This window comes from Myotis brandtii, unplaced genomic scaffold (assembly GCF_000412655.1).
Source record: "Myotis brandtii unplaced genomic scaffold, ASM41265v1 scaffold312, whole genome shotgun sequence".
NCBI classification, from domain to species: domain Eukaryota; kingdom Metazoa; phylum Chordata; class Mammalia; order Chiroptera; family Vespertilionidae; genus Myotis; species Myotis brandtii.
This window is the reverse complement of record NW_005361955.1, coordinates 1,683,186-1,695,664: the sequence shown is the minus strand read 5'-3', so window position 1 is coordinate 1,695,664 and position 12,479 is coordinate 1,683,186. Positions and strand designations below refer to the sequence as shown.

Sequence of the window (12,479 nt, the reverse complement as noted above, 5' to 3'; positions counted from 1 at the left end):
AGAGGAACCAATGTAATAATCTGAACAATAAAGATTTAATTTAAAATAAAATAAAATAAAACTTTTAGAAGAAAACATAGGAATAAGTAATGGGTTCATAGATATGAAAACCAAAATACAAGGGACAAAAAAATAGAAAAATTGACTTCACCATAATTAAAAACTTTGTACACCAAAGGACGCTATCAGGAATGTGAAAAGACACCCCACAGTATAGGAAAAATATTTGCAAATCATATATCTGATAAGATTCTAGTATCTACAATATATAAAGAACTCATAAGAAAAAGACAATCAACAAATGGGCAAAGGACTTGCATACATATTTCTAAAAAAAAGATATACAAAGAAGGTACATGACGATGCTCAAAATCATTAGTTATTAGGGAAATGCAAGTCAAAACCATAATGAGATATCAGTTCACACCCATTAGAATGGCTGGAATTTTTTTTAAAAAAAGGGGAAAAATACCACGTATAGTCAAGGATGTGAAGAAATTGAACCCTCAACACATTGCTGATAGAAAAATAAAATGGTGCAGCCACTATGAAAAACATTTTGAAGGCTTCTTAATTAATTAACATAGAATTACCATGTGATGCGGTAATTCCATTCTTAGATATAAACTCCAAAGAATTGAAAATAGGTGTGCAAATAAAAACTTAGACAAAAATATTCATAGCAACATTACTCTTAATAGCCAAATGGTGGAAACAACCTAATGTCCATAAATAAAAGAATGAATTTTTTAAAGTGTTATAATCCACATAATATTAGTTAGCTACCAAAAGGAAGGAAATTCTGATGAATGCTACAACATGTACAAACCTTGAAAACATTATATTAGGTGAAAAAGCTAGACACAAAAGGCCACATATTGTAGGATTCCATTTATATGAGATGTCCACAATAGGCAAACCCACAGAAAGCAAATTGGTGATGCTGAGGCTGGGAGTAGGGAGAAATAGGGAGTGAATGCTTAATGGGTGTAGAGTTTTCTTTCTGGGGTGACAAAAATGTTTCAGAATTTGATAGAGGTGGTAGTTGCACAACGTTGTAAATGTACTAAATGCTGCTGAATTATACATGTTAAGAGAATCAATTTTATGTTATGTGAATTTTACCCCCCTTTTAAAAAAATGGAATAAAGTACTGATGCATAATACAATTGACTCTGAACAACATGGAGATTAAGGGTGCCTACAGCCCGTTTAGGACAAAGTCCGTGTATAACTTAGGCTGGCCCTCCACATTCAAGGATTCCTGACCTCTAGTTGACTCTTGAACAACACAAATTTGAACTGCAAGGATCAACTGAACTTCGCACATCAAATAAACTTCGGGCAATTAAACTGAGCAGGGCCAATTGAACTGAATGAGTCAATTGAAAAAAAAATCCACCTATCAGTGGACCAGCACAGTTAAAACCTGCCATGCTCAAGGGTCAACTGTATAATGTGGAAGAACGTCAAAAACATTATGCTAAGTGAAAGCAGCCAGATATAAAAGGGCACATGTTGCATGATTTTACTTATAAGAAATATTTGGAGTAGGCAAATACATAGAGGTGAAAAGCAAATTAGCAGTCATCAGGAAGGGTAGAGGAAGGAAAATGAGAGTGACTATTTAAAAGGTATGGGGTTTCCTTTTGGGGTGATGAAAGTCTGGAAATAAATAGTGGTGATGGTTGTATAATATTGTGAATGCACTTGATGCCATTGGTTAAAATGGTGCATTTTATGTTATGAGCAGTTTATCATATTAAAAAATGCTTACCTCACACTATGGTTCTGAGTGATCAACACATCTCTAAAGGAATAGTGCTGAGCACAGTACTGAACACAGAGTGACCAAGGTTTATATCTTTACTAGAGGCCCATTGCACAAAACTCGTGCACAAGGGAGGGGGGGACCCTCAGCCAGGCCTGCACCCTCTCACAGTCCAGGACCCCTTGAGGGATGTCTGCCTGCCTTACCGCTCGCTGCTCCTTAGCGGCAGGCTCCTTACCGCTCGCTGCTCCTTAGCGGCAGGCTCCTTACCGCTCGCTGCTCCTTAGCGGCAGGCTCCTTACCGCTCGCTGCTCCTTAGCGGCAGGCTCCTTACCGCTCGCTGCTCCTTAGCGGCAGGCTCCTTACCGCTCGCTGCTCCTTAGCGGCAGGCTCCTTACCGCTCGGCTCACTGATCCTTAGCGCTGCTGCGGAGGCAGGAGAGGCTCCTGCCACCACTGCTGTGCCGTGAGCCAGGCTTCTGGCTGAGTGGTGCTCCCTCTGCGGAAGCGCACTGACCACCAGGGGGCAGCTCCTGTGTTGAGCATCTGCCCTTGGTGGTCAGTGCGCATCATAGCGACCAGTTGTTCTGCTGTAACTGTCACTTAGGCTGTTATTATATAGATATCAATGTGATGAGTTTATATCTTCATATGAAAAAGGACTTTGAGGGAAGTTTGGAGGGAAATCAACGACTAAGGCAGCAGTTCTCAACCTGTGGGTCGCGACCCCTTTGGCGGTCGAATGACCCTTTCACAGGGGGCCCCTAAGACTATCCTGCATATCAGATATTTACATTACGATTCATAACAGTAGCAACATTACAGTTATGAAGTAGCAACGAAAATAATTTTATGGTTGGGTCACAACATGAGGAACTGTATTTAAAGGGCCAGAAGGTTGAGAACCACTGGACTAAGGGAAGAGATTCAGGGAAATGCTGACAACCCAAATGAAATGCATATTGGGATGGTTCTGGGGTTTGCCCATCAGGAGCTTTTTGGCATTTCAAGGGTAGAAATATTATTTCTACCTGAGAGCTTTTCCCAGTATCTCTGTGAAAATATAATCAATTGCTGAGCCTACTGTTCTGTGAAGCCATGAGAAGAGAGAAGTGTTTTCCAAACATTTTCTTTTCTCAAGAGGGATCCAACAGCTGCATCGTGTGTTTTAACCATTTGAACACAATAACAGAATTTCTCCTTCAAGATCACTGGGTCTAACTTCCTCATCTTATAATGGAGGGAAGTGAGGCCCAGAGAGATAAAGTGACTTGTGCACAGTCACCAAGAAGAACTAAGCCCCAAACCCAGACCTCCTGGGACTCCCAAATAGGAAACACATTAATTGCCAGGATGTGTTCATTGTTGGGGTATGAGTCAAGCATGCTAGTAGCGATGGCCTGCAGGTTTGGGGTGGTCCCACCCAGGTTGGGCTTGGGAATCTGGGACAGGTGAGAAAACATGGAGCCCAGCAGGCTGGTGTTGGGCCCTGACTGTAAACTAGTCCACCCTCTCTGGTCCCACCAATAACCTAATAACCTTCATGAGGAGCTCAGGGGGATGATCCTATCCAATGCAGTGTAAAGTTAGAAAAGTGGGGAGAGGGAAGCCCCATGACCCATAGGGAGCAGCAGCTACCCTGGAAGGAGTTTGCTGTGTTCAATATTACAGGGCACATTAGAAGCAGGGCTGAGCAGAGTGTGATAAATGGACTCATTTACAGTCATAGAAACAATACGATTCCTTTGACAGGGCACTTAAATTCTGAATTCCCAGTTCAGCGGAGAGGAGGCCCAATGAATTGAGGGGGGTGTTGCCAAGCAGGCCTGTCTGGGCAGCTTGTTTGACAGCTCAGAGAGCTGCCCTATTCTCCAAAGGTAGAGGACACAATGCCCAGTGGTTTTATTCATCCCCTTCCATATTCTCTATTTTGCTCTCTGTTGGAGGAAACAATCCTAAAAGGCATAAAAACGGTGCCAGAGAGAGGGCCCTAAATAGAGGTGAGGCAGCCCTGAATCCAGGCCTGGCTCTGCCACCAAATTCCTTTTGTGACATTGAATGACTCAGACTACCCATTCCTAAAATGAAGGGACAAGACTGAATAATGGCTTAGTGTCTCCCCTCTTTGACATCTTGTCCAACTCAGACTGCAAAACCTGGAATAAGTGTTTCGCCCTCTCTGAGTTCGGCCTTTCTCATGGGTTGGGCATCTGTGGTCTGGTCAGGCTCTAGAATATGTTGGGGAGTGGGTAACAGGATCTCTACAAGAAACGTAGGGGTCCAAGGTGACTTCCCACCCAGATGTTCTCCAAAGGGAGTCCTCTCTGACCTAGAAATTACTCTTACGATCCTGGAGGACCTGTCACCAGGTTTCTTGGATTAACTGAAAAAACCAAAGTAAATACTCAGGCCCAGAAGTTCTCTAGGGCTAAGTTGCTGGGGACAAGGGGCAGCCCCAAATAAAAGGATACTAAACGAAGGAAGACCCATCACAGAAGGTGTAATGCAACTTGATGTTCTTCTTGCCTCCTTTACACTCCTGAGACTGCTGAATGAAGTGAGCATGGGAGATGGAAGACTGGTAAGGAGTGGGAGTGGGAGTCTGAGTACCTTGAAGGTGAGGGTGACAGGAGCTCACAGCTGACCCCGAATGAATGGGCATCTTTGCCCCGTAGTTGCGTAACATCATGGGGCAGAAGACATTCTTCCCTTTCCACGAGGTCCTTTCGGCTTCTCTGCAGGGAAAACCAGCATATCTTCTAGCCACTTGGCTCTCACTCACCAGTGAAGTTCTCTATAGCTCCTCCCCCACTCCTAGGACTCCCATCTCATTCCCTGTCCCAAAAGTACCTGTCCCCACCTCTTACCCTCATCCTTAAAGTTAGTATTTTTAGGAAGAACTGGGAAGAGACTGGTGCAGCTCTGAGACCAGTCCTTCTCATCTTTAGCTCTAGGTAAGGACCAAGGAGTAGAACTGTGTGCTGAAGGGGAACCTGGGGGAGCTGGAGGCTTTGCTCACCCTCTAGTCCTGAGGTTACAGGGAAAGAGAGCTTCCTTCCAGAATGTAATAATAGGAGTAAAACTGAGCGGCTTCCTTTTATCCATGTTCTGTAGCTGTAGTAATATTCAATGGCCCAGGGAGCCCAAGACATATATGGCTTAGAGGTGACTAAGTTTCAAGTCCTTTATCGCCCATAGTTTGGGCTTCAGAGAAATGTAGACTTAACTTGCTAGGACTTGTTGGATCCATCTATAATAATAAAAGCATAATATGCTAATTTGACCAGACGACCTTCTGTGAGGGAAGCCAGGGCTGTGAGGGAAGCTCGGGTCCTGGGTGCCTGCTGGCGGCTGGAGGGAAGCCCAGGTCCCGGGTGCCAGAGGGAAGCTGGTGCCGGCAGTCGGGGGAAGGAAGGCCTACTCTTGCATGAATTTAATGCATTGGGCCTCTAGTAATATCAAAAATATCATTAATCATCCATGTCAATTTTTTTGTTTGTTTTGAGAGATACTTCCTTTTTTTTTTTTTTTTTCCAGAACTCTGACAAATTATGCTAAGAAAAAAACATTCAGGGCACAAAGGTTGTATACGCTAAGAAGTTCCGTAAAGGATATGGTATCACTGGTGAGAAGGCAAAGATCAATGCCTTGGGGTCAGGCCCACCAAGCTTTGGGACTTCAAGCAATGCCTCAGTTTCCCCACCCACAAAATGGGCATCAATCCCATCTTCCTCATAAGGCCATACAAGGACTGAAAAGGATTGTGAGGAAGGACTGGGAACAAGTCATCACCCTGTCACTATTATTAGGGGTACTGGGTAGCTGACACTTCCTGGTACTCAGACACTTTTGTGATTTTCCCTTTATGCATACACAGGTGATTGCCAGCCCTGCCCTCCTCTCCGATCTACCCCCAACTTCTAAAATGCTCACATATGACGACACATCTCTTGCAGCTTCTCCCGGGCCTCAGGACAGGGGTCACTGATCTCCACATTGTCAGAGGCAGTTCCTGTTTCTCGTTGAGAGGGTGATGAGGTTATCTCTTCAAAATTTTTCATTTTTCCTATAGTTGTAAAAAGGTTAGGGACAGAGTTTTAGAAAATGGTTTCTCCTGGGGAAGAGTGGTGGGGTGGGGAGCAGGAGAACCACATCTCCTGAGAGTCAAAATAATCAAGAGAATCATTTATGCTTCCTGGGCACAGGTCACTGATAAAATAGATGTCACTCTGCAAGTCAACCAAGAGTGTGTGTGGAGCATACTTGTACAGAGTGATGAATCCAGCTATGCTTCCCCAAGGGCAGCTTGGTTGTAGGTGGGGGGCACATAGGTGTGCCTGCCATGGATGCCAATATGATTACCTTCTGATGTTTCTGATTAAACAACGAAGTTTCAATTCCACCTCAATTGGCTTGAACACTTCTCTGATGTTGGCTAATCTCAGGCCTTCTGCAGAGGGTATTGTGGCTCCATTGAGAATTGGACTGTAATTTTTTTTTTAATATTGTGATAAAATTCACGTAACTTTACTATCTCATTTTTAAGTGTACAGTTCAGTGGTATTAAATACATTCACACTGTTGCACAACTACCACCACTATCCATCTCTATAACTCTTTTCATCTTGTAAAATTAAAACTTTGTACCCATTTGACCAGTGGTTCTCAACCTTGGCTGCACATTAGAATCACCTGGGAATCTTTTTAAAATCCTGATTTCTGGGCCTCATCCTCCAGAAATTCTGTTTCTTTGTTACTAATGTTGTGGCCTCACCCCATAACAAAGAAACAGAATTTCCAAAGGATGAGGCCCAGAAATCAGGATTTTAAAAAGATTCCCAGGTGATTCTAATGTGCAGCCAAGGTTGAGAACCACTGCATTAGACAATAACTTCTATTCCCCCTCTCCTAGATCCTGAAAAATACCATCCCTCTTTCTGTCTCTATGGTTTTGACAGTGATGAATCAAGCTATGCTTCCCCAAGGGCAGCCTGTTTTACTTATATATGAGGTATAAGTAAAAAAAAAAATTACTTATACCTCATATAAGTAGATTCATACAATATTTGTCTTTGTGTGACTGCTTTATTTTAGGTAGCACAAAGTCCTCAAGGTTCATCCATGTTATAGCATGTGTCATAATTTCCTTCCTTTTAAAGGTTGAATAACATTTCATTGTTACTGTAGATTGCATTTTCTTTATCCATTCATCCACTGATGGACACTTGGGTTGCTTCCACATTTTAGCTATAGTGAATAATGCTGCTATGAACATGGGTGTACAAATATCACTCAGAGACCCTGTTTTTAATTCTCTTGATATATACCCAGATGTGGAATTGCTGGATCTTATGGTAATTCCATTTTTTGTTTTTTGAGGAATTGCCACACAGTGTTCTACAGTGGCTGTACCATTTTATATTCCCATCAGCAGTGCACAAGAGTTTATCCATCCTCTTCCACTCTTGGTTTTTTTGTTTTTGTGATAGTAGATATCCTACTTGGGTAGGATGAGGTAGCATCTTATTATAGTTTTGATTTGTATTCCCTAATGATTAGTGATATTAAACATCTTTCATGTGCTGATTAGCTGTTTTATATGTTCTTTGGAGAAATATATTTTCAAGTGCTTTGCCCATTTTAATTCAGCTTGCTTTTTTTGTTGATGAATATTATATGTTCTCTATATATTCTGGATATTAATCCTTATGAGATATATAATTTACAAATATTTTCTCCAATCTATGGACTGCCTTTTTACTCTGTGGATAGTGTCTTTTGATGCACAAAGTTTAAAAATTTTCATGAAGTCCAATTAGTCTATTTTTTCTTGTATTGTCTATGTCTGTAGTGTCATATCCAAGAAATCATTGTCAAATCCAATGTCATAAGGCTTTTCTCCAATGTTTTCTTCTAAGAGTTATATTGTTTTGGTTCTTACATTTAGGTCCTTGATCTATTTAAAGTTAATTTTTGTATATGGTGTTAAGTAAGGGTCCAACTTCATTCCTTTGCAGGTGGTTGTCCAGTTTTCCAGCACTACTGATTGAAAAGACTGTATTTCCCCATTGAATGGTCTGGGCACCCTTGTAAAATCATTTGATCATATATGCAAGAGTTTACTTCTGAGCTCTCTATTCTATTCCTTTGGTTTATATATCGGTCTCTATACCAATACCACACTGTAGCTTTGTAGTTAGTTTTAAAATCAGAAACTGTGAGTCCTCCAGTTTTATTCTTTTTTCAAGACTGCTTTGGCTACTCAGAGGTCCCTTGAGATTCCATGTGAATTTTAGGATGAGTTTTTCTATTTCTGAAAAAAACATAATTGGGGTTTGAATGGCAATTGCAATAAAACTGTAGACCACTCTAGGTGGTACTGACATTTTAACAATATGAAGTCTTCCAATCCATGAATGTAGAACATGTTTCCATTTACTTATGTCTCTTTTCATTTCTTCCAGCAACAATTTATAGTTTGCATTATGCAAGTTTTTCACCTCCTTGGTTAAGTTAATTCTTAAGTATTTTATTATTTTTGCTGCAATTATAAATGAAATTGTTTTTCTAGTTTCCTTTTCAGATTATTATCCTATATAATAAAGAACTAATATGCTAATTAGACCAAACAGCAGAACAACTGTCCAGATGGTTGCTGTTTGGATGACCTTCAGGATGTAGCCAGGGCTGCAAGGCCGGCCGAGGCTGTGAGGGCCAGCTGAGGCAGCCGGGGCTGTAAGGGCCGGCTGGGGCTGCAAGGGCCAAGCCCCTTGCCCAAATTTCATGCATGGGGCCTCTGGTTCATATATGAAAATGCAACTGATTTCTGTGTGTTGACTTTATCCTGCTACTTTTCTGATTTTTTTTTTTTAGTTCTAACAGGTTTTTTGATGGGATCTCTAGGGTTTTTACATATAAGGTAATATCATCTGCAAACAGATAATTTTATTTCTTCCTTTCCAATTTGGATGCCTTTTATTCCCTTTCTTGTCTTATTGCTCTGGCTAGAATTTCCAGTACTATGTTGACTAGAGGTGGTTAAAGCAGACATCCTTGCCTTGTCCCCAGTCTTAGAGGAAAAGCTTTCAGTCTTTTACCATTAAGTATGTTTGCTGTCAGTTTGTCATATATTATTTTTATTATGTGGAGGTGGTTTCCTTCTAGTTTGAGTGTTGTTTTTTAACATGAAAGGGTGTTTAATTTTGTCAAATGGCTTTTCTGCATCAATTGAGATGATAATGTGGGGGTTTTCCCCGTCATTCTGTTAATGTGGTGTATTACATAGATTTTTTTTTTTTGTAAGTTAACCATCCTTTGAGTCATGGTATATAATCCTTTAAATATGCTGCTGAATTCTATTTGCTAGTATTTTGTTGAGAACTTTTGCATCAATGTTTTTTGGAATATAGGTCTGCAGTTATTTTTTTCCTGTAGTGTCTTTGGTTCTGGTATCAGGATAATGAGGCCTTATAGAATAAGTTGGGAAGTGTTCCCTCTTCAAATTTTTGGAAAAGTTTGAAAAAGATTGGCATTAGTTTTGCTTTAAATGTCTGAACTACTGGAGCCATCAGGTCCAGGGCTTTTCTTTGTTGGGAGTTTTTTTGATTACTGATTCAATCTCCAGACTATGCTTATTCAAATGTTCTATTTATCCATGATTTGGTCTTGGTAGGTTTTGTGCTTCTAGAAATCTTTCCCTTTTATGTGGGTTATCCAATTTATTGGTGTCCAACTGTATATAGTACTCCCTTGTAATCTTTTTTATTTCTATAGAATTAGTAAATTCCACTTACTTTAGTAATCTGGGTCATCTCTTTTTTCTTAGTTGATCTAGCTAAAGGTTTATCAAATGTGCCCATATTTTCAAATAATCACCTTCTAGTTTCATTGATTTTCTTTGTTTTTTTTTTCCTATTCTCTATTTCATTTATCTCTGCTCTAATCTTTATTATTTCCTTCCTTCTACAGTTGTAAAGTTAGATTGTTTAGGTCTTTTCTTTCTTTTAATCCTCATCCTAAAAAATATTTTTTATTGATATGAGAGAGAGAGAGATGATGGGGGGAGGGGAGAGAGAGAGAGGCATTGACGTGAGAGAGACATATCAATTGGTTGCCTCCCGCTCATGCCCCAACTGGGGCCAGGGATCAAGCCTGCAACCAAGGTAGGTGCCCTTGACTGGGAATTGAACCCTCGATCCTTTGATTCATGGGCTGACGCTCAAATCACTGAGAAAAACTGGCCAGGGATGTGGCAGTCTTTTAAATCATGTAAAAAATGCAGTTACAAGCCATTGTTATAATACTGCTAGCTTTTAAACTGCCCAAGCTTTTACTTTCATTGAGATCTTTATTTCTCCACATGATTTCGAGGTACTGTCCAGTGTACTTTCATTTCATCTTACAGGATTCCCTTGAGCATTTCTTGCAGGGTTAATCTAGTAATCATACACTCTCTCATGTTTGCTTATCTGGGAATGTTTTAATATCTCACTTTGAAGGACAGTCATGCTGGATATAAAATTCTTAAAAAAAGTTTTCTTTTGTTTTTTAAAATTAAATCTTTATTGTTGAAAGTATTACATATGTCCCATTTTTCACCTTATGACTCTTTCTAGCCCACACCCACCACCCGCCCCATGCTTTCACCACACTATTGTCTGTGTCTGTGGGTAATGCATATATGCATATAAGTTCTTTTTTAAAAAATATATTTTATTTATTCTTTACAGAGAGGGAGGGAGAAGGATAGAGAGTCAGAAACATCGATGAGAGAGAAACATCGATCAGCCACCTCCCGCACACTCCCCACTGGGGATGTGCCCGCAACCAAGGTACATGCCCTTGACTAGAATCGAACCTTGGACCCTTGAGTCCGCAGGCTGACGCTCTGTCCACTGAGCCAAACCGGTCAGGGCATGCATATAAGTTCTTTGGTTAATCGTTTCCTTCCCCCCTCCCCCTTCCCTCTGAAATACATCAGTTTGCATGCTTCAATGTCACTGGTTCTATTTTGCTCATCAGTTAATTTTGTTCATTAGATTCCACATATAAGTGAGATCATGTGATACTTGTCTTTATCTGTCTGGCTTATTTTACTTAGCATAATACTCTCCGGGTTCCTCCATGCTGTCTCAAAGGGTATGAGATCCTTCTTTTTAACTGCTGCATAACATTCCATGGTATAAATGTACCACAGCTTTTCTATCCACTCATCTACTGATGGGCACTTGTTTCAAGATCTTAGCTATTGTACATTGTGCTGCTATGAACATAGGTGTGCACATCTTCTTTTTGATTGGTGTTTCAGACTTCTTAGAATATATTCCTAGAAGTGGGATCACTGAGCCAAATGGCAGTTCCATTTTTAACTTTTTGAGAAAATTCCACAGTTACTCACAGTGGTTATATCAATCTGAATTCCCACCAACAGTGTACTAAGTAGGGTTCCTTTTCCTCCACATCCTCGCCAGCATTTGTTGTTTGTTGATTTATTGATGGTAGCCATTCTCGCAGGTATGAGGTGGTACCTCATTATTGTTTTAATTTGCATCTCTCTGATGATTAGTGACTCTGAGCATTTTTTTCATATGTTTCTTGGCCATTTGTATGTACTCTTTGGAGAAGTGTCTATTCAGGTCTTCTGCCCATTTTTAAAATGGATTGTTTGTCTTCCTTTTGTAGAGTTATATGAGTAATTATATATTTTGTAAGTTAATCATTTACCAAAAGTATCATTGTCAAATATATTCTCCCATACAGTAAGTTCCCTTTTCATTTTGATGCTGGTTGCCTTTGCTGTGAAGAAGCTTTTTAGTTTAATGTAGTGCCATTTGTTTAGTTTTTCCTTTTGTTTCTCTTGCTCTAGGCAACGTATCTGTAAAAATTCTGCTACATGAGATGTCAGATACTTTGCAGCCTACATTTTCTTCTAGGATTTTTATGGTTTCATGACTTACATTTTAAGTCTTTTATCCACTTTTAGTTTATCCTTATGTATGGTCGAAGTTGGTGATATAGTTTCATATTTTTGCATGTACTTGTCCAATTTTCCCAATACCATTCATTGAAGTGACTGTATACACCTTTGTATGCTTTTTCCTCCATTGTCAAACATTAATTAAACATAATGGCTTGGGTCAATTTCTGGGTTCTCTGTTCTGTTCCATTGATCTATGTGCCTGTTCTTGTGTTACTACCAGGCTGTTTTGATTACAGTGGCTTTGTATTATAACTTTATATTCAGTATTGTGATCCCTTCAACTTTGTTCTTCTTTCTCAAGATTGCTGGTTATTTAGAATCTTTTTTGGTTCTATATAAGTTTTTGGAATGTTTGTTCAAGATTTTTAAAATATGCCATTGGTATTTTAATAGGGATTGCATTGAACCTATACATTGCTTTAGGCAGTATGGCCATTTTAATGATGTTAACTCTACCAATCCATGAACATGGTATATTCTTCCACTTGTTTATATCTTCTTCTATGGATATAAAATTCTTTTTTTGTTTAATTTTTTTATTGATTAAGTTATTACATATGTGTCCTTATCCCCATGTTACTCCCTATCCCCCTCACTCATGCCCTCATGCCCCTGTTGTCTGTGTCCATTGGTTAGGCCCGTAGTCAGCAAACTGCGGCTCGCGCGCCACATGCGACTCTTTGGTCCCTTGAGTGTGGCTCTTCCACAAAATACCACATGCGGGCATGCA

At 40.1% G+C, this 12,479-nt stretch overlaps 1 protein-coding gene across 1 annotated transcript in view; it reads right to left on the bottom strand.

Annotated features, from left to right (window-relative positions):
• LOC102249044 (chromosome unknown open reading frame, human C3orf20) overlaps window positions 1-12,479 on the bottom strand; it is a 61,557-nt gene that overhangs the window by 36,666 nt on the left and 12,412 nt on the right. The window contains exons 6-7 of the mRNA XM_014542715.1: window positions 5,704-5,836; window positions 4,242-4,505 (exon numbers count right to left, since the gene is read on the bottom strand). Of these exons, the coding sequence (XP_014398201.1) occupies window positions 4,242-4,505; window positions 5,704-5,836 (397 nt within the window). The remainder of the gene's footprint in view (window positions 1-4,241; window positions 4,506-5,703; window positions 5,837-12,479) is intronic.